This window comes from Schistocerca americana, chromosome 2 (assembly GCF_021461395.2).
Source record: "Schistocerca americana isolate TAMUIC-IGC-003095 chromosome 2, iqSchAmer2.1, whole genome shotgun sequence".
NCBI lineage: Eukaryota > Metazoa > Arthropoda > Insecta > Orthoptera > Acrididae > Schistocerca > Schistocerca americana.
Window position 1 is genome coordinate 317,123,770 of NC_060120.1, and position 23,636 is coordinate 317,147,405.

At 38.2% G+C, this 23,636-nt stretch overlaps 1 protein-coding gene across 1 annotated transcript in view; it reads left to right on the plus strand.

Moving 5' to 3' along the window:
* Nucleotides 1-23,636, plus strand: part of LOC124593987 (glutamyl aminopeptidase-like) — a 476,419-nt gene that overhangs the window by 421,752 nt on the left and 31,031 nt on the right. The window contains exons 9-13 of the mRNA XM_047132339.1: nt 4,209-4,516; nt 12,671-12,759; nt 13,562-13,686; nt 15,046-15,252; nt 22,799-22,878. Of these exons, the coding sequence (XP_046988295.1) occupies nt 4,209-4,516; nt 12,671-12,759; nt 13,562-13,686; nt 15,046-15,252; nt 22,799-22,878 (809 nt within the window). The remainder of the gene's footprint in view (nt 1-4,208; nt 4,517-12,670; nt 12,760-13,561; nt 13,687-15,045; nt 15,253-22,798; nt 22,879-23,636) is intronic.

Here is a 23,636-nt window from a genome sequence, read left to right on the forward strand (position 1 = left end):
ATGCTGCTATGATGTAGAAGATTTCTTGAGTGATAACCATGTAAAATAGTATCTGTCTAAAGAAGCAACACAACGTGTATTATTAACATAGATTATTATTTTTTAATGATAACCATGTAAAATAATACCTGTCTGATGAAGTAACAACATATATATTATAACCTTAGATGTACATAGTGTTAGAATTGACAAGTCACTTACATCACAATGTTTGTAAGAGGCCTGTTTCGTGATACTGAATATTTGATTTGATATGTGTCCAAGAACAACTCTCAACCCACCCTCACAGCTGTACTGTGAGAGAGGGTCATGAGTTGTGTTTGGATAGCTCAGTTGGTAAAGCACTTGCCCATGAAAAGCAAAAATCCCAGGCTTGCATCTCAGTCAAACACACAGTTTTAGTCTGCCAGGAAGTTTCAAATCTGTGCACACACTGCTGCTGAGTAAAAATTCATTCCGAGAATAACACATGTTACGGAGAACTGTTGACTGTCAATTTGAGATAGGGACTGTGATCTGGAAACAACTAAGTTGGAAGTTTTGAGTGAGAGTAAGAAAATTTCACTTATGCTGTTCATCTGCTAATGAGGATAAAGGTCCAAGTAGATACCTTTCTGTAATAATTTTGTTTATCTACACAACTTCCACTAGGTGCTACATTCACAATAGTAGTTCAAGTTGCAGCGCCAATTTGCTGTGCAGATACAGCAAGTTCCGTCAAACTCATTCGACCAACATTTGTGCTGTTTGAACAACATCACAGGGAGCAAGAAATTTTGCCAGAAGATTCTCTTCAGTCCCTGTAGGTGTCTTGTACGTAACAGTTTATACATGACTCTGTGAAAAGGACTTACTTTTGCCATCCACCTTTCAGTAAATGCCTTACACAAATATTCACAGTCAAAATGTGCAGAGTGAGCAGGGGCTCCATTTTCTTGAAACTCGTATGTAAACAAAGAGAAAATGGAATCTCTCCTAATAACCTGGGGAGTATATCTCTCAAACACTAATGCAGTTAAGTCGGGCATGGGGGAGATGCAGATACAGGTCCGTTAAGCTTCTTTTTGCTTATTCAGACTGCTAATTCTGCTGCTGAATATAGTGATATTTCAGTTATGCTGATTGAGTATGCACTTAAATTTGGAAATACTGAGTGCAGTCTTACAGATCCTTACAGCAGGACTTACCGCATCATTATATACAGTTTTTGCCATCTGCAGTGCATTAGTGGTGTTTCCCAGTCTCACAGTTTACAGTCTATACCTACATGAAGATCAAGTTGCCCATTCTACAGTATTAACAACTACATACATAATAAATCAGCATATTGCATCATATGAACTATGACTGATGGAAACACCTTCTGCAGGCAGAAAGATTGGGGGATGGGGTTACTTGAAAATCGGACAGACAGTATTGAAATCATGGATAAGTGCTACATTCTTTGTCATGTATTCATCATCCATCCCATTATTTGCTAAGTGCGCCCATTTTATCAAATATTTCCTTAACATTAACTGAGTTCTCTGTCAGTGCTTAGCAGAACATAACAATAATTTTGGTGTTATGTGAGTATTATTTATTCATTCATTCATTCATTTATTTGTTCATTCACAAACTGGTTTTTGGCTTCTTACACCAAAATAGGTAGCAACAGAATTTCGGAACCACACAGAAAACGATGTGCGACTTCACTGATATTACTGAAACAAAGTGTATCAGAGGAAACCATTACATTAATAATTATTTAAATAAAAATAAAATTTTAATATAACTCATTTTTAGATTGAACTAACAATTATAAAATAATTTCTCCTAACACCATACAGAAAGTTCTGAAAATTTTCTATTGTGAGTTTTTAATAACTGTGAAAGCACAACGAAAAGTGTGATTGAAGCATGAATAGTTCACTCCTAAATATTATCTACTGTGTGACCCATGTTTTTTGTTATAAATCTTACAAATATTTTCATAGCCATTAAATGATCACAATCACAAATTTTAAGAGCTATCTGTGTGCGGTCAGGAATCTGTGTGGGGATAGGAGAAATTATTTTATACTTTTTAGTCCAATTTAAGAACATGTTATATTAAACTTTTATTTAAATAATTTTTTCTGATTTTTAGTCTTGTTTTATTGTTGCAAGCTACTGTGACCAGAATCTGACAAGATTGGGAATGACTGAAAGAACCAGCAGACTGGCCAACTGGCCAGGGGCTGCTAGCAGCGGTTAGTCAAATGTGAACAGTAGCACAACAGCAAGAGGAAAACAGACATGGAAACAGCATGGCAGATTAACAAAGTTCAAACGAGTAATTCAAGAATGAAAACCCATGTAGTAGCAAAATCTGAGACCAAAGCAACATGACATGAGAACACAGAGAATACACAACTGAAGGCAGAGCCGCAGTGCGGCTAGATTTATTATGGGGCAAAGAGCACTAACTGGTCACCAAAGAGGGTGCCGCCCTGCAGCACAGGGAGACTATCGTTGCAAAGCCAGTGTTGTCTAGCAGCCATCATCAGGTTTCACACATACTGCCTGGAGTGCATTCCGATACCACTTACACAACATGCTGGTCCTGCAGGGCAGCTGAGATGTTTCGTGTTACCAACCTTTTTCACCCCCACTCCTATCAGATCTAGGCGGATCGGACAAACAAAAAAGCAAGTTAATATTGTATTGTCATCTAGTTCTAAGCAATGTTAAAAATTTCAAGTCTGTGGCTCATTGGGAAATTAGTTTAAAATCAATTTCCAAATTTGTACTGAACAGACAGATAGACAAGAAAGCAACGTTGTAAAAGTGTGTTAAAAATTGCAAAAATTGTCACATATTAAACATGAATAACAAAGTTGATTTTACTGTTGTAACCTGATTCTGTCATACATCCATAACAGAAGTTTAATGGGGGAGGGGGTGAAAACGGAACCAGCATTTTACGCATTTCAAGGATTTCCAGTAATGTCTTCTTTCTGTTTTTCTTGACAGTATGTAGAATGTCTGTTGGCATATTTTCACAGAGGTAGAATATATCGTACGTAGTTTCCAGCTCCTTTCATGTTTTGACAACCTAGTTGCCACAGCTTTTTGTGATAGACCAACACATCATTTTCATTGTGCCTGCAGGTGATGTTCCACACACCATTTTTTCTATTGAGTTATATCTTATTAATTATGAAATATTTTCCTGTACTGTGTAACTCAAAAATTACTCATTGGTTTCCGGTTTCAGAGTATTCGTGCATTAATAATTAAAAATCATTTACTTTGCTGTAACTTGCAGCAAATAAACAAACACTTTTCTGATTACAGTATTTACGTACCACCAAACATTAATACAACTTAAAATGATGGATCCTTGTATCTGGGGAAAATTAAAAGTCCACCAGAAAGAAAGCACAGAAGAAGGAATAGACATCCGACATTCCAAAAGTTGAGTGTGTATCATTAAGTGGGATCAGTGGCACTTGACAATAATGTAAGCAAGTTCAGAGTTTTCCGCGTGACATAGACCGTGACAACACAAATATCTTGAGGAAATGCTTCAGAGTCTACCACATGTAGTCAAGCACTGCTGGCATAGTCAAAAGTCCCATGGCAGTAGAGCAGGGAGAGATAACAAATTTGGCAGAGTCCTTTGCAGCAGAGCATATTCGTAAACAGACTCCAGAGGCAGTGGTGTTGAGAAGATAGTGGCATGGCATAGCTGGTGGTGATTTGTTTGGAGTGGATACATGTTGATAAAATGCCTTCTACCTCCTCTGGAGCCATTTCTATGAACCTATTTGTAGTTCCCCAGGTGACTGGTTTGTGTGCGAGGTAGTCACGTGGCATACTTATTGCCACTTGTGCAGATATGCTAAACTTACACTGTTCATGGTCTTCACCATTTGTGTGTCTTTGTCCATTGATGTAAGACTTTTATTGTCCAGAAGAGACAGTATTTCTGTAATCATAATGTATTGTACTTCCTTTTAAACATTCATGCAATTCTTGCCATACATTCATCATTTTCTGCTGAGTGCAGCCGTGACATCTTCCTTGATTCCTGTGTACTTCTCTGGCATATAAAGTCAAATAGCAAATTCAGTTAATGCTAGCTGTATTTCTGTTAACAATATAACTAACTGTTTGAGCTCTTTTTTCTCTTTTCTGCCAATTTAAAGTATCTCCATTAACTTTCTTGTATTATTTCCATATAGGGGGCAGCAGTAATTCGCATGCTTGAAGACTTCCTTGGGTCAGAGGCTTTCCGGCTAGGCATCTCAGCTTTTCTGAAGAAGTATGAGTTTGACAATGCTGTGACATCAGACCTTTGGACAGTACTTCAAGAGCAAGTGACTGATGATGGTATTGAAGTAGCTTCAGTGATGGATACATGGACACGTCAAATGGGCTACCCTGTAGTTGAAGTACTTCGTGGCTTAGAGTCAGGTTCACGCTTTCTCAGCCAGAAGAGATTTCTCTCAAACCCCAAGGCTACCTACAATGCTAGTGACACTCCATACGGGTAAGTGTGATACAGATTTGTACAAATCATTTTGATATGAGGTCTATTCAAAAATTTCCAGAACTTTGTCCACAAAAATTTTCTGCGCATATCTTTTACTTATTGTGCATGGTCTCCTTCCAGATACTCTCCTCTGCAATTGATAAACCACTCCCAGTGCAATTCCCACTTCCAGAAACAGTCTTGGTACACCTCTTGCTGGATCGCGGCACAAAGTGCTGTCTGCGAATTTTCCTTTATCTTGTCTATTGCTGCAAACTTTGTCCTTTCAGTGAGGTTTTTAAGATTGGAAATTAAAAAATGTATGCAGGGGCCTTATCTAGAGAGTATGTAGGATGAAGCAGCACAGTGATTTCATTTTTTGTGCAATGGTCAAGCATCAACAGAGATGAATCAGGGTGAACTTGATGGGAACACAATGCATTCCAAGATGCTGTCAGGACTTCATGACATAATCCAACTGAAATGTTACATTCTTCTGCACTCTCTCAAACAGCCAGTCTCCCATTGGCACGTACAGTTTAGTTGACGTTCCTGACATGAGCGTTGTCGGTAGGTGTTGAAGGGCATCTGGATCGAAGGTCATCTTTAAATTCTGTCCAGTCATTTTTAAACCATGTGAACCATTTGTAACACTGGTACAGCTTAAGCACTCATCACTGTAGGCTTCTTGCATCATTTGGTGTGTTTTTGTAAAGGTTTTTGTGAGTTTCACATAAAATTTAATGCTGGTGCATTGTTTCTCTAACTATGCAATCTCAAATTACACAAACTGTGACACAATGTTCTACTCAGTACAACACTGAATAATAACTAACAGACACACAACAATGAAAATTTTGGCAGTTACATATCAAACACAGGTGTCTGCAAGGATGCCAACTGCATTTCACTCCAAACATCATTAGCGTGAAATTACGAATGTTCACCAAATTTTTTGAACAGACCTCATATGCGTGACAGACAGCAGAAAGGATCTGTAGAAAAATAATACAAGGACAAACTATTCTATGAACGTACTTTCATTCTGTTGTACTAAGTAATGACAGATATTTACCTAGTATGGCTACCGCTTTATATTTCATTGGATTAGGTCACATCCATCTTATTTACAGTTGGAGTTGGTACAGTGACATAACTGGAAATGTCGTATTAGAGATGTGCCAGTACTTTGAATAGTGTAGTTATAATGGTTTAAAACAAAAAGCTGATGTAAAAACTTTGTTAATGATTTTAAATGGTACAATTGTATGCATTGAGAAAAATATGTAGGAATTATTTATAGAGTTTATATCTTCTGTTTCAGACAATATAATCCACAATTATTATGTACAGAATTTCTTTTATTCTAAAAACTATTAGTACAACAGCAATTTTATACTTAGACTAAATGACATAACTATGAGGAACAAAAGATAATGGTACCTTTGTCCAACCCAAGACACGCAAGCTTGACTGAATTGACTAACTGTTTATTCACACCATTCTGATTATTTGAACAAACAACTTAAATGTACTTGGAGAGTCTTCCAGATTAAACACCAAATAAACAAACACTTCTTCTACGAGTATAATTCTTAGATGGCATAAAAGGCTGTTCTTGCTACTGCCAAGAATGAAGTCACTTGCTAGACTACGTAGTGGAAACAAAAGATAGGTTCTGAAACACTACTACTCCATTCGTCTTGAATGCTAAGTTCTTTTACGAGTATGAGTGATGTCAAGTTAAATTTCCTTACTACAATCCCTGAAATGTTGTCCTAGTCCAGACCTGCCTAGCTGGTAGTGTCCGGTCCCTAGTAACAAGACATCTTGGTCAGAAGAGCGGCCATGAACGGTGTCCTGTATAACTGCAGCTATAGTGACAGTGGCTCTGGTGGTGATCATCAGTTCCAGTCAGGAGATTTCACTCATTTCTGCTTCTTCAGTGAGAGCATAAATCCTTGCTTCGTTGAGGATTACTTCGTTTGTAGAGGATTACTTCGTTTAGACTGGCTGCAAAAACAGAACGTAAGTGTCGATCTGCGTATGTCGATTCTAACTGTGTGTGACAATTGTGGTGTCAGTGTGATGGCTGGAGTCGCCTTCTGCTGGCCTCCCTGCTGAGTTCCTCAATCTGGTGTGGTACTAGTGGAGCCACGAGCATTTGAATATTGCGGCCAGCAGACATTCAGCCGTAGGTGTGTCATAGCAAGTACTTCCTAGGGACATGAACAGAGAGGTCACTTGACATCCAAAGTAAACACTCGCTATTATTTATTTCACTTTGCAGTTTACAGACAGCCATTGTACTTAGTTTTCATCTGAGGAAAGAAAGTTACTTTCAGGTGTATCTTGAATATTTGCTCTAAGAATTTCATCTGATGCATCACTACATTTGCAACAGTTTTTCTGTCCTTAGTGGAGCCAACTGATTTGGACTTGTGCAAGAATCCTTCCAAGAGTTCAAAAGTTTTATTCTGCAGCAGGTAATGAAGGTAGTATATTAAAATTCTTGATGCCTAAGTGCCATGTGCCCCCTTATACAATTGGTGCACAATATCTGCTGTGCCATGGATTCTCTTTCTTACTTTCCACAACAGCATTTATAGCACATTGGTCTTCTACTGAAAATATTTTAATTTTCTTCAGCACTGCCTTTAGAAACCACAGTGAAATGCCAATGTATTTCCAAGAGAATGGTAGTGTGTGCCTCTTTTTACATCTGTATCTACATGTGTAGAGTACAAACCACCATGAAGTGTATGCAGATGGTAACTTCCCATTGTCAATTTGTTAGAGCTTCTTTTCATTACATTCACATATGGCATGTGAGAATAATGATTACTGTGTGTAAATGTCTCTGCACACTCTGTAATTACTCTAATCTTGTCCTTGCAAGCCCTATGGGAATTATAAGTAAGGTGTTATTGTACCTTCTTAGATTCATCACTTAAAGCCAGTTCTTGAAACTTTGTAAGCAGGCTTTCTCAGAATAGTTGTGCCTATCTTCAAGCATCAGCCAGATCAGATTCTTCAGCATCTCTTGGACGTCCTCCCAAGGGTGAAACAAACCTGTGACCATTTGTGCTGCTCTTCTCTGTATACAATATTATGAATCTTCTCTGTATACATTGAATATGACCTGTTAATCATATTTGGTACAGGTCCCACACACTTCAGCAGTATTCTGAGATGGATCCACGAGTGATTTTTAAGCAGTCTCCTGTATATACTGATTGGATTTCCCTAGTATTTACACTGATTGGATTTCCCTAGTATTATGCCAATTAACCAAAGTCTGCCAACTGCTTTACCTGTGGCTGAGCTTATGTGGTTGTTACATTTCATATCCCTACAGATTGTTACTCCTGGCATTTTACTCCTGATATTTGTGTGAGCTGACCAATTCCTAGTTCTAACTCATTGATATTGTACTCCAGGTAACTACATTCTTTAATTTTGTGAAGTGCAAAATTTTATATTTCTTTTTAAAGGAAGTTACCAAGTGTTTCATCACTTTGAGAGCTTATTGTGATTTGACAGTGTTTGTGCAGCTTTTTTCTGACAGCACTAAATTGTAGATAACTGCATTATCTGCAAGAAGTCTGTGTTTATAATTAATATTGTCTGCAAGATCATTAACATGCAACATGAATAGCAAGGATTCCAAAACACTTCCCTGGGGTGCACTTCAAGCAACTTCTGCATTTGTGGATACCGCTCCATCCAAGACAACATGCTGCATCCTCCTTTAGCAAGAAATCCTCAATCCATCTACAAATTTTTCTTCATATTCCATATGGCTGTACTTTCAGCAACAAGCATAGGTGTGGTACTGAGTCAAATGCTTCTTGGAAATCGAGGTGTGCAAGTTGGGTATCATACGATCTATGTTCTTGGAATCCATGCTGGTAGACATGAAAGAGATTCCGTTTGAGATATGTCATTACGTTTGAGCTCTGAATATGTTGTAAGATTCTGCAACAAACAAATATCAAGGATTGTGGGCAGTTGTTTTGTGGATCACTTCTGCTACCCCTTTTGTAGATGGGTGTGAACAGTGTTTTATCCTAACCACTGGGAATGGCTTTTTGTTCAAGGGATCAGTGGTATATTGTGTTTAAAAGTACTTTATAATTTTGGAAGATATCGAAATTTATTGAGATAACTTACAGAATAAGTAGATGTGTTATTCTTTAGCAAACAGCCTCAAGTTTGATCTGTCACCAGGAGCACCAGCACAGTGCACAGTTAAAATGACTACTTTCAGTGGATTGGAGTGTATTCACTGTGTGTTTTGGTTGCATGAAATGAATTCTGCAACAACTTAAATTGCTAAAGACCTTCCAACAAGGCCTGAAATTTACTCCTGGCACAAGAACTTTGTTGAGACAGGTTGTTTACTGCAACATGATAAATCATCAGTTCACCTACATGTTGACGATTATGTCAAACAGGTCAGGGAGAGCTTTGCCCGCAGTCCACAAAATGACTGAGATGTGATGGTTTACTACCAGAAAGATGGTGTGCCATCTCATTTCCTCATGGAAGTTCAAGGTTTCCTCAGTAATCGCTTCCCAGGTCAGTGAATTGGCCGTGAAGGGCTAATTGCATCGCCACCTTGCTCCCCAGACTTGACACCACTGGATTTCTTTCTCTGGGGTTTCATTAAAGACCATGTGTATGTTCCTCCCCTACCCAACAACTTAGCTGACGTGAAAAACTGAATCTATGCCGCCATTGCACAAGTGCTGCGATGAGTGTGGGAAGAAATTGATAACCAGTGGGATGTTTGCTGAGTCACAAATGGTAGTCACATCAAACCAAAATAACACCTGACCCTTTTATGTGAAACTTGAGGTTGTTTGCTACAAAATGACGTATCTACCAATTCTGCAAGTTATTTCAATGAATTTCTATATCATTCCAAAGTTAAAAAGTTCTTTTGGACTCACCCTGTCTTTCTCCTTTGAGTGGACTTCTGAACTATCTGTTCCAGATAGTCTTCAGAGAACCATTTAGTGATGTTTCGCAGGATGTCTTTTCATGTCCACCACTAACAAAATTATAATTATCTGAGTTGATTGTCACATAATTAAAGTCTTCTCCGATGATTACAGAATGCTTAGGGAACTTACATACCAGTGAACTGAGGTTTTCTCTGAAGTTATTGGTTACATCAGAAAGTGAGGCTAATGGTTGATAGAAGGATCCAATTATAATGTTGTACCCATACTTGATATTGAGTTTTGTCCAAACAGTCTCACACCAACAGTCTCAATTTCTATCTCAGTGGATTTGAGTTTCTTATCTACTCTGACAAATACACCATCTCCATTTATCATTAACCTATCATTTTGGTGTGCGTTTAACTTTTTCCAACCAGCTGCTGTGTCTAATATTGTGTGAGCTCCACTGTTTCTTAGGAGTGCACTTCAAATTGTGGTACTTTGTTGCAAATGCTTTGGCAGTCAATTGCATTTGTTTGGCCACTGATACTTCCAGGTCTTTACCAGCTTTCATTATCTGTACTGGATAGAGTGTCATCTAATCTAAAATACCTTTGTGTACACCACACGCATGGTTACCTACCTGGATAACAGCCTCTGATGTGTAGTGCAAACCTGACCAATTTAGGGGGACCCTACCTTTCTCAATTCTGATGCATGTCTAGGAAGCCTGGCTTGTCACAGAGCCTTCCACATCTCTGGTTCATGTCTTCCATTCAACTCAGAATCAGGGGACCACAATAAGTTATGGAGACAGGGCTGCAAAGTGTGAGCCTTACTGTAACTCGGTGAACAAGGGTAATCTTCTCTGCTAGTCACTAGAATGATCCACGTATGACCTTGGATCTCAGGCAATAGGAATTGTTTATACCAATGTGCACGCCCCCCAGTGCCTGTACTTTGTGTTACTTCCCATCCTGTTCTGTTAATTCCCTAAGTAGTATGATTATTTAAGGTTCACTTGAACTTCCAGCAATTAATAGTCCCCTACCTCCATATGTTTCCTTCCCCATGACATGGGGCACAGCAGGTTCACATTATAGCATCAAGCATTGGTTTGAGTAATCACAAAGTCTCATCCAGGTTATGTTGCATGTCTTCCTCTACCATATGACCTTCATGGCCTTGTCAAACTGTACATACTATGCCTTCTCTGTGATTTAAAATGCTGCAAAAACATTGCTGAAGCAGCCTATCTCATCTGTGCCTCCAATACTGTAGTGGAAACATAGGTGCACTTCAAAGAGTTATCTTTTTGGTAACACTCCAACTTCAAAGATTTATCTTTTTGGTAACACCATTACATTAATGAATTACTTCTTTAGCCATAATGTCATGTATTATTGAGTTGATACTTTGCACTCCAGAGCCTCTGTTGACTATGTATCGAGTGCACAGACTTGCTAGTGCAGTGGGCCACAAACCCTGCATAAGGGCCTCAGAAAGATAATAGATAGATAGACAGAGAGAGAGAGAATCAAACAAAAACACACAAACCACTGATGACTAAATGCTGTCATTCCCTGCAGGCCCAAGTGCAGCTATTGTTGCCATGTCTGCATTGTTGTGCAGGTGGACAAGTTGGAAAATAACATGCCATGAGACTAGCACAGCTCAAAAGAACTAAGTTCTGCAAGGGTGTGCACAGGTGTTTCCAAGAAGCATGAAAGGAAACAACACACACACACACACACACACACACACACACACACACACACACACAGAGAGAGAGAGAGAGAGAGAGAGAGAGAGAGAGAAGCCAGTGAAACGTGGGCTGCTACTATCAGTGGTGGGCTGCATGCTGCCTGTGGGCCGTGGTCTGTGCATCCGTGCTAGATATGGATAGTGCTGGTTTGAAATGTTTCCTGCCGGCAGAATATCTCAAGTATTTTACCTGTTATAATAGCAGAAAACTTTTCATTGGCTATCCCATCAGTTATGTCACTGATACAGTAGTGTTTCCTGTTGCTGTCCAGAATTAATGGTCATGTAAACTACTGAACTAGATGTGGTTAATGTGAAATTAACCACATGGTTGCATGCAATACCAGTCTACATTTAATGCAAGTGAATGTGACTTCAAAATCTGCTGCATAACAACTACATGTTGGTTTAGTGTCCAGAAGACCTCTCCCAAAGTTCCTGTCACATATGTTGCATATAATTAGGATAAGTCTTCTGGAATTTGGATTCTAACAGTGCCATATTCTGCCTGTTTACATATCTCTGTATTTGAATAGGCATGCTTATAGCAGTTTCTTTGGTGCTTCAGTATATATTGTGAACAGACATGATACCCATTGAGATGCTAATACAGTTGCAATGACAGTACGTAATGGTACAGCTTGTCACAACATTTACATTTGGCTTCTGTTTTTCCATGTACAGTTTGTGTTTCATACAAATTCCGTACACTGTCATCAGATGTTGTTACCATGAAAGGCTGGACAACTATAATGGCTGCAGATGCTGTGGCAGATTTTATTTATTGGTGCATTGACCAAATAAGCACATTATATAATAGAATATTTTACCTCTAGCTCTAGCATTTACTCGAACAAGCATTTCCATGCCTAAGGGTATTGCTATCGCAAGTACAAAAGAAAGCTGGTACTCACTCATGTAATTTATCAAATTTTGTTGTTGGTGTCTTAAGTTCACACTAGTCTATCCTATGCAAGCGTCTTCATCTCTGAATAACTACTCCATAGTAAAGCTGTTGAAAACCATGTTCATTGTGTTTAAAACATTTAATGTGAATTTTTCATCTGTGTGACAACATTATCTTGACTAGAAGAAGGGATCGGTTGGTAGGACATGTTCTGAGGCATCAAGGGATCACCAATTTAGTATTGGAGGTCAGTGTGGAAGGTAAAAATTGTGGAGGAAGACCAAGAGATGAATACAGCAAGCAGATCCACAAGGATGTAGGTTGCAGTAGGTACTGGGAGATGAAGAAGCTTGCACAGGACAGAGTAGCATGGAGAGCTGCATCAAACCAGTCTAGTTTTCTATGCTTTTTTTGTACACATACACATGTTTGTTGTAAGTAGATTATCCAGGTCTGTGCTTCTGGACTCCTGTGCATATAAACTTTTAGACTGCATGAAATGTATTGTAATTTAGAACTTTAATGGAATGATTTTAATTTTATATCTTCCAGATATAAGTGGGCAATACCCATCACTTACATCACTTCAGACAATCCTACGGAGACTAAGAGGTTGTGGTTGCAGCCAACAGAAACACAAAGTAAGAGATATATGGATATTATTTTAATCATCCTCCTTACTAATACAAATTCTGCCTGAAGAGGATGGGGGAGTATCTCCAAGAAAAGTAAAATCATTGGCATGTTAAGTGAAAGCAATAGCTTTGTAGTTGTCAAGTTGCATTAAAAGATCAGCTTGTACTGTCGTATTAAAGCACCATTTGCATTCTGTATTGGATAAGGAAGTTTTAAATGATTTTGCAGTCATTCATTCATATCCAGTGAGAGGAACAACTTATCTACTGCTGTTCATGACTTGAAATCTTCACCACTGGCAGTTTAGACTAGCTGCTATATTGATTCTCTGTGGTGGCCAAGTAATTTGCAAGTTATTTCTTCAATTCAGATACACAAATGTATGAGCTGATCATTATATAAGTATTAAGTCTAACCTTGTGGTTATAATATCCTGCTTAGTTAACAGTCACATTTTTAGAACTACTTAGTGGTGAATAAAAATTTAATTTGTGAGTATAACAAACAGAAAATGCATAACCAGAAGACATACATTAGGGCAGTGAAGAGTCAGTGTTATTACTATTGATTATTCCAACCCATTCTAACCGATATATGACACAATTGTAATGCTGAAGTAATCCAGATCCAATACATGCTGTTCTTATAACTCTTTAACAAAAGAAACTAGTTGCAGAGAAGTGACTAATTTTGATTTACATTGAATAATTACACACTTTAAATTAATGCACCTGAGTATAGTAGAAATAATAATGAGTTTATGTGCAACTTTGTGTAAAATGTTTTAAAAATACATTCATTTTGCAGAGAAACTGGAAATTGGTAATGCTACTTGGCTAAAGCTGAATAGACATGAAGTTGGCTACTATAGAGTGAACTATGAGTATGAAGATTGGAATGCTCTTATTTCATTATTGAAAACTAATACTCAGGTAAGTGGAATCAGTAGTTTTTGGAGTAGATATTATGCCAGTCAGGCATAAGGGCATAGAAAACTGAATATACCAAGTTTGGACATCTTTACCAAGTTTGGGCATCTTTATCTTTGAACACAAAAAAAAAAAAAAAAAAATTCTTTCATTCATCATGTTCTGTAGAGTCCATCAAGAAACAGTACCTCACAGATGTGAAACAAGTTAAGGTATACATTAGCAAAGGAAATAAAATCATAGAAACTTAATCTGCACACTGTATCAACAACAAATTGTCACTCTACTACGTAATGCTGTACTTGCTTATGCCAGTTAAATTTAACCAAGTAAACTGCAAAGACAGCTGCTACTTTGAAAAAAAGTTCTCATTTGTGTTACATAAACAAATAGCTGCCATTATTTTCTACTGGTAGCTTAATATTTATAGCCAGAGTCAGATATACTGTATGTCTTTCTTACTTTGCATTTCTGACACCTCTACCTTCCAAATAAAACAAGAAAAAAATTCTCTCTTAGATTGCTTACATAATAACAACCACAATTTTACATACAATAGGGGGAAGGTAGCCACTCAACTTTAGCAGATTGGTGTTTGGAGCATAGAAACACGTAACAGAAAACATTATTCACACTAGCTTTCGAGCTTTTGCTCTTTTTGCAGTAAAATACTCACATTCGCACACGGACACACCCAAATGAACACTCCCCACAATTTTAGTTGACTAGGACCACCAAAAGCAGGTTGTTTGATATTTGTTAAATTTCACAGTTCATAACAGGAATATTTTGCCTAAGGAATGCTAAACAACAGTATTTGATATTTTCTATTTCACTTGCCTTCCACTTCTTTGTAATTACAGGTCTGTAATACTCAAAATAGAAATTTATAGGAAACAAACTTTAATTCTTATGGACGTTGTGATGGATGGGGCTTTTGTTTAAAAATTAAACAACTAATTTAAATTCTTTTGCTACATTTAACCTTCAATGACATTGTAAATCTAATGCACTCACAACACAACTAAAAATCTTAAAAATCACTAGATGTTAGACCTCCAGATAAAAGTGATGGAGTTATATGCAAATTGTCAAACAATATTAAGATAATGAATTTCTTTGAAAGAAAAAGTGTTTATTTAAGTGTGCACTGAGTGTTAGAAACATACACAGTGGAAGTTAAACAACAACAGAGCAACAATGGCTAGAGAAAGGAGTGGAGAGGGAGCAAGTGGATGACTTACGCTTTTCTATAAAGGAGTGTGCAACTACTTTGCAAAGGGACACATCTTTTATTACTTTTAGATATATATGGACTATAGTTTCTAAGTGTAATAAAATGTTTTAAATGTACTTTCACAGTCACTGGATACTGCTGACAGAGCACATTTGTTGGATGATGCCTTCAGTCTTGCAGCTGCAGGGCAACTCAGGTATGAAACAGCCTTGGAGCTCACACGATATTTGAGCAATGAGACAGAGTATGTGCCATGGGTTGTTGCTACCACACACTTCACCAAGATGTTCCACCTGCTACAGGGATCTGATGAAGCCCATGGCTTACTCAAGGTTAATAATATTAATATTAGCTGTCCATAATGAATGTTAAAAAAATAGATCTAACCATTTACTAAAACCTGGGACAACAGTACGTGGCTGTATTGGACATTAATTTAAAAACATGATTGAATCATTTTTTGAAAATTTAAAAATCCTTTTGTACTAGTATTAGTATTTAGGCGCTTCTATGTTTCTCCGCCAATGTAAATGGTATATTAATGTAATCTTTAACAGCTGATCATTGCCATGTGCTAAAAGTATGCATTTATAGGCTGTGATTTATCATAGGGTGGGAAGGGAAAAATGGCTCAGTTATCTGCAGAGAAAAGTTATTATTTTCCAGCTAAGAACTTTTGTGGTATTTGACAAAGGCAGCTTAGTATATTTGTCACACAGGAAGCATGAGAATTGTGGTATGTGCATTAGAGGACAAACTGTGTAAACAGACTAATTCTCTGAAAAATACAAGAAAGGACATCAGAATCTGATGTTACTGCAAAAGCCATTTCAGTCATAAGATGGTTGGTTTTTTGATTTGCAAGTAGGAAAGAGGAAAGATAAGTGAATTATAATACTTACTATTGGACTTCTATTTGTCAGTATATAAAAAACACATAGGTCAAGGGTAAAGATAAATACTCACAGTACAGTTGAGTGATTGACAGGGATGTAAACAAGATTAAAATGACCTCTCACCTTTCAGGCAATGTCTCTCCTTGCAGCCACCAAACACACACACACACACACACACACACACACACACACACGACCAAATTATCCCAGCACTGCAGCCTGATGGATGTGGGATTGATGAGATAAAAAGGAGAGTAGAGAAGATGACACCTAGGGGGAAAGACAACAAGGGAACAGGATAGGAATGTGGAACTGACACAGACAGGAGAAGTTAATGTGCGGTAGATGATGAATGTGAAATGGTGGAGTGGGTGAAGGGAGGGGGGATAATAGAGTGAACTTAATCAGAGAATACTTTGAGGGTAGATTAATGCCTAGGTGGATAGTGGTAGAGGGAAATGCGAGGAGAAGAGGGAACGGAAGACATGAAACAAGGGTGAAGATGTGTGAGGGCAGAGGACATTGAGGCCAGGAGGATTGCAGGATGTGTTGTAAGCACAATTCCCATGTATGCAATTCAGAGAAGCTGGTATTGAAAAAGACAGGGAGGATCCAGATAGAGCTGGCTGTGAAGCAGCATGTTGCGCTCAGAGGCATGTACTGAGTGGGTGCATAGGACAGGCTTTGCACTTGGGTCTTTGACAGGGTTTTCACCTATGTAGCAAGGGGTTGGGAGTAGGTACAGCATAAGAAAGGGCTTGAATAGTTCGTATATTGGGATGTCAGCAGAGTACCCTCTTTGGGAGAGTTAGGAAAGATTTTAGGAAGAATGTTTTCCTCCCAGGGTACAATAAAAAAGGTGATGGGTGTCCATTCCAGGCTGACAATGGATAATTATAGGGATGCTACTTTGCAACTTATTCACAAGAGAGGTTGGAAAATTAGGGTCATTTGTAGCTATGGCTCAGAAGATATGTTTGTGGCTTACAGCCTATTCATGAAGACCTTAATAAGATCTTCAGCGTACTGGGCAAGGGATTTCTTATCAATGCACAGCTACCGTCTACATGTGGCTAGGCTGTATAGGAGAGCCTTTTGGTGTGGAAAGGATAGTAGCTGTCAAAATGGATGTACTGTTGCAGGTCGATGAGCTCTAAGTGGATGGAGGTTTTTATAGAGTCATTGGTGAGACTCAGCTCAATACCCAGGAAGATGACATGCTGAGCCGAAGAGGATGATGTGAAACAGACAAGAGTGAAGGTCCTAAAATGTTGATGGATGAGGACAGAGTCAACATTGTGAAGGTTATCGTCAATGAACCTGAATAAGATCTTGATTGGCAAGGAAGGTTTGCTGTAGCTGGCCCATAAACAGGTTGGCATATGAAAGGGCTATGCAAGTGGATTTGTCTGCATATCTACCCCTTGAAGGAGAATTAATTTTGGGCAAGGATATAATTGGTCATGTATAAAGGAATGAGGTGGTTGGAGTCTGCAGGATGATGAGAGAGAGGTAGTGCAGGAGCAATGCCATGGACATGAGGGATATTAGTGTATAGGGAGATGTACTATGCTTCATCTCTTCCTTTCCCATAATTTTGGTTAAAAATAAGAGGTGGGATGGCAAATAAAAATGGCCAAGATGTAAAAAATAAAAAGGAAAACAAGATCATGTGGAGGGAGTATTTTGAAGATTCTTGAACCCAAATGAAGGCCTGAAGGAAGAAGAAGAAGAAGAGGAGGGGGAGAGAAGTTGAAGATACACTGAGGAAGAGGAGAGGAGGAAAGGCATCAGGTTTGGATGGGCTAGTGCAGAGATGGTGAGAACAGCAGGAGCAGTGAGGATACAGTGGCTCAATGAGGTTATGAAAATTGTGTGGAAAATTGTGAGGACCTATAAAGACTGGAAGAAGGGATAATTGTCTCACTCTTCTCAAAAGGTAATAGGAAAGAGTGCAAAAACTATCAAAGAATCACACTGATGACCCAATGTGCAAAGATCTTTGAGAAAGTGTTGGAAACACGAATTCAGTTTTGGAAACACAAATTTGAGTAAAAAAATGAATGATAAGAGAATGACAACATGGGCTCAGAGTAGGAATGTCCACAGTACATCTAATTTTTTCTGTAAACAGCTACAGGGACACCCCTAGGAGTATAGAATGGATTTGATAGATTGGGTGATAGAAGAACACATGATAACATATGAAGAAGCCCGTGTAGAGCAGAGTAGTAGAAAAGCAAAGTACAGAGGAGAAGAGAAATAGACAAAGGGAATGTGAGCTGTTTGAAAACGGGAGGAGAGAGATTAAATTGGGAGAACAGAAGAATGACTTGAGGCAGGAAAATGCGGTTTCACCATCACTCTCCACTGGCGTAATTGGTTAAGAAAAGATGAAAGCAATGTTGTTTGCAGACAATTTGACGATTTTGGGAAACATGCAGGAGTAAGCCCAGGAACAGTTGAACAGATTCCAGTGAATACCACAAGGATATGGAATGAAACCCCATGAACCATGGACCTTGCCGTTGGTGGGGAAGCTGGCATGCCTCAGCAACACAGATAGCCATACCGCAATGGAGGGGTATCTGTTGAGAGGCCAGACAAATGAGTGGTTCCTGAAGAGGGGCAGCAGCCTTTTCAGTAATTGCAGGGTAACAGTCTGGATGATTGACTGATCTGGACTTGTAACACTAATCAAAACGGCCTTGCTGTGCTGGTACTGCAAACGGCTGAAAACAAGAAGAAATACAGCCGTAATTTTTCCCAAGGGCATGCAGCTTTACTGTATGGTTAAATGGTGATGGTGCCTCTTGGTTAAAATATTCTGGAGGTAGAATAGTCCCCCATTTGGATCTCCGGGCGGGGACTACTCAGGAGGACGTCGTTATCAGGAGAAAGAAAACTGGCATTCTACAGATCAGAGCATGGATTGTCAGAGCCCTTAATCGGGCAGGTAGGTTAGAAAATTTAAAAAGGGAAATGGATAGGTTAAAGTTAGATATAGTGGGAATTAGTGAAGTTTGTGGCAGGAGGAACAAGACTTCTGGTCAGGTGAATACAGAGTTATAAATAGAAAATCAAATAGGGGTAATGCAAGAGTAGGTTTAATAATGAATAAAAAAAATAAGTATGCGGTTAAGCTACTACAAACAGCATAGTGAACACATTATTGTGGCTAAGATAGACACGAAGCCCACACCTACCACAGTAGTACAAGTTTCTATGCCAACTAGCTCCGCAGATGCCGAAGAGATGGATGAAATGTATGATGAGTTAAAGGAAATTACTCAGATTGTGAAGGGAGATGAAAACTTAATAGTCATGGCTGACTGGAATTCGGTAGTAGGAAAAGGAAGAGAAGGAAACGTAGTAGGTGAATATGGAATGGGGGGAAGTGAAAGAGGGAGCCACCTGGTAGAATTTTGCTCAGAGCATAACTTAATCATAGCTAACACTTGGTTCAAGACTCATTAAAGAAGGTTGTGTGCATGGAAGAGGCCTAGAGATACTGGAAGGTTTCTGATAGATTACACAATTTTGGAACCAGGTTTTAAATTGTAAGACATTTCCAGGGGCAGATGTGGACTCTGATCACAATCTAATGGTTATGAACTGTAGATTAAAACTAAAGAAACTGCAAAAAGGTGGAAATTTAAGGAGATGGGACCTGGATAAACTTAAAGATCCAGAGGTTGTAGAGAGTTTCTGGGAGAGCATTAGGGAACGATTGACAGGAATGGGGGAAAGAAATACAGTAGAAGAAGAATGGGTAGCTTTGAGGAATGAAATAGTGAAGACAGCAGAGGATCAATTAGGTAAAAAGACAAAGGCTAGTAGAAATCCTTGGGTGACAGAAGATATATTCAATCTAACTGATGAAAGGAAAAAATATGAAAATGTAGTAAATGAAGCAGGCAAAAAGGGATACAAACATCTCAAAAATGAGATCAACAGGAAGTGCGAAATGGCTAAGCAGGGCTGGCTAGAGGACAAATGCAAGGATGTGGAGGCATATCTCACTAGGGGTGAGATAGATAATGCCCACAGGAAAATTAAAGCTACCTTTGGAGAAAACAGAACCACTTGTATGAATATCAAGAGCTCAGATGGAAACCCAGTGCTAAGCAAAGAAGGGAAAGCAGGAAGGTGGAAGGAGCATATAGAGGGTCTATATAAGGGAGATGTACTTGAGGACTATATAATGGAAATGGAAGAGAATGTAGATGAAGATGAAATGGGAGATATGATACTGGGTAAAGAGTTTGACAGAGCACTGAAAGATCTTAGTCAAAATAAGGCCCCGGGAGTAGACAACATACCATTAGAACTACTGACAGTCTTGGGAGAGCCAGCCCTGACAAAACTCTACTGTCTGGTGAGCAAGATGTATGAGACAGACAAAATACCCTCAGACTTCAAGAAGAATATAATAATTCCAATCCCAAAGAAAGCACATGTTGACAGATGTGAAAATTACAGTACTGTCAGTTTAATAAGTCGCGGTCGCAAAATACTAACATGAATTCTTTACAGACGAATGGAAAAACAGATAGAAGCAGACCTTGGGGAAGATCAGTTTGGATTCTGTAGAAATGTTGGAACACGTGAGGCAATACTGACCCTACGATTTATCTTAGAAAATAGATTAAGGAAAGGCAGACCTAAGTTTCTAGCATTTGTAGACTTACAGAAAGCTTTTGACAATGTTGACTGGAATACTCTCTTTCAAATTTTGAATGTGGCATGGGTCAAAACAGGGAGTGAAAGACTATTTACAATTTGTACCGAAACCAGATGGCAGTTATGTGATTCAAGGGGCATGAAAGGGAAGCAGTGGTTGTGAAGGGAGTGAGACAGGATTGTAGTCTATCCCCGATGTTATTCAATCTGTATAGTGAGCAAGCAGTAAAGGAAACAAAAGAAAAATTAGGAGTAGGAATTAAATTCCATGGAGAAGAAATAAAAACTTCAAGGTTCGCCAGTGACATTGTAATTCTGTCAGAGACAGCAGAGGACCTGCAAGAGCAGTTAAACGGAATGGACAGTGTCTTGAAAGGAGGATATAAGATGAACATCAACAAAATCAAAACAAGGATAATGGAATGTAGTCGAATTAAATCGGTTGATGCTGAGGGAATTAGATTAGGAAATGATACGCTTAAAGTAGTTACTGAGTTTTGCTATTTGGGGAGCAAAATAACTGATGATGGTCGAAGTAGAGAAGATATAAAATGTAGCCTGGCTATGGCAAGGAAAGCGTTCTTGAAGAAGAGAAATTTGTTAACATTGGGTATAGAGTTAAGTGTCAGGAAGTCGTTTCTAAAAGTATTTGTATGGATTGTAGCCATGTATGGAAGTGAAACATGGACAATAAATAGTTTGGACAAGAAGAGAATAGAAGCTTTCGAAATGTTGTGCTACAGAAGAATGCTGAAGATTATATGGGTAGATCACATAACTAATGAGGAGGTATTGAATAGAGTTGGGGGAGAAGAGAAATTTGTGGCACAACTTGACTAGAAGAAGGGATCGGTTGGTAGGACATGTTCTGAGGCATCAAGGGATCACCAATTTAGTATTGGAGGGCAGCACGGAGGGTAAAAATCTTAGAGGGAGACCATGAGATGAATACACTAAGCAGATTCAGAAGAATGTAGGTTGCAGTAGGTACTGGGAGATCTTGCACAGGATGGAGTAGCATGGAGAGCTGCATCAAACCAGTCTCTGTACTGAAGACCACAACAACAACATGAAATGAAATTTAGCGTAAGTTAAGTGTGAAATGATGATCACAACCAGGAAGAAGGAGAGAGTCATAAGTGGAATAACAACTGGTGGGGAATGACTGAGGAAGGTGGAGAGTAAAAATATCTGGGAAGATTAATACAGGAGAATGGAAGAAATGACAGAGATACAAATGAGTGGAGCTCATTCCAGAATAGCATTAGAAGTCTGATAGGGAGCAAAGATGTCTCTCAAAAGAGCAAAAGGGTTATGTATTGAATGTGGTATGCACCAATCCTGACATGCTTCATGCACCTGGGTAATGATAGGAAGAGAGACAAGCGAAATACAAGCTAGTGAGATGAAATTCTTGAAAAATAGTATTGAAGTGACAATTATGGACAGGTTCAGGAAAGAGAGAATCAAGGAATTAATGTAGGAGGAACTATTATAGGAGGAATCAAGACTTAAATATGATTGTATGCGCCTGTCAAGTGAATGAAAGAGAGGACACCCAGAAAGATAAACAAAATAAAAAAGGGAGAAAGACAAAGAGACAGGATGATAATGATGACTTCTTTGTCACCATATGGAAATATAATTGATGTTTAACCTCTATGAAGACTGAAATTTTCAGAAGTTGTTCTTGATTATAGATGACTAACAGTAGGCTCACTTATTTCATTAGACCTGATTTAGATTGTTGACTTGTTATAATGATGTAATCAAATTGTTAACATTCAACACAGATAACTATTTTTTAATTACCAGCTGTTAAAACTGGGACAACTAAAATGGGCTGACAGGTACAGAAATTTAACGACAGGTACATAGTTTAAAATGTAATAGCAGTGTTGTTTCTACTGAAACATGTTGGTGATGTTGCTGCTTTTTTCCCTAAGTCTGAAAGAAGCAGCATACCATAACTAACAACAAATATTTTAGTTACATGTTGTTTTTCTTAGTAGCAGTTTTGAAGTGTTTTGAATTAAATTTATTTGCAGAATGTATTTTTTACATACTTATTACATGTTTCTTAGAACTTCAATTGTAAATGATAAAACATAGAAATCAATATACCCATCTATTTTCTTAAATGTCTGTGTAAAAAGTCAACAACAAGCATACATAAAACAATAAAATGCTTATTTCTTTGAACTTTATCCTTAAAAGTTCATAAGTTGTGTTAAGTAATAGCTCCAATCTGTACTGAACTTAGAACTCTCATAACTGAAATGATGTACTGGTTTTTCAGGTTTATTTGCAGGAACAGATAGAAGATGTTTATAATTCTCTAGCTTGGAATGTTAATGACACTGATGGGCATCTACAGAGGTATGATCTACATTTAAAGTGACAAACAGATTCTGATATAAAAATACAGCTTCAAAGAAAAAAGGGAAATGTTCAAGCAGTAACATTAGTTTCATTCTTGTAAGATCTGGAATCTAAATTTAAGTCAAGCCTTATTGATTTAGATTATGTGTGTGTTGTTTAAATTATCTTCTGTATATTGTTAAGGCAGATTGTTGTTAAAGGTGCAAGTCTGAATAAATTCTCAGACTTTAATGGGCATAACTTTACATTAGAAAGTTAAACAAATTTGTAAAATATGGTGTGGGGCCAAGTGATAGGTTGAAGCTGTGCATTGATCCACAAATTGTACTCAGGTGGCTCTGTTTGTAAGTGTACAGCCTGCAAAAGGTGTGTTGTTTGAACCACCACCAGGCACACAGATTTAACTTATCACACAGTCATTCACAATCTTAGGGAGATTCCTTCATTGAAAAGTATCTTCAGGGATGCACAACTAGTTAAGGTATATGTAAGAAAGAGAAGCAGTTATTAGAAACTAATTCTTCAGACTATATAAACACTTGACTGTTACCTGAGTTATATATAAATTGCACACTTATTTACTTATGTCACAGAGTTTATCAGCCTTGAAGATCATTTCCTAACCTTGCAATTGTCTCTTGTTAATGCATATTCTGCTGTTTCCATCCAGTTATCTTTAATAAGAAATTTAAATAGGCCTTTGACACAAAGATTTTCATCAAGCTGATACTGTTCTACCAATACTGTTCAATGTA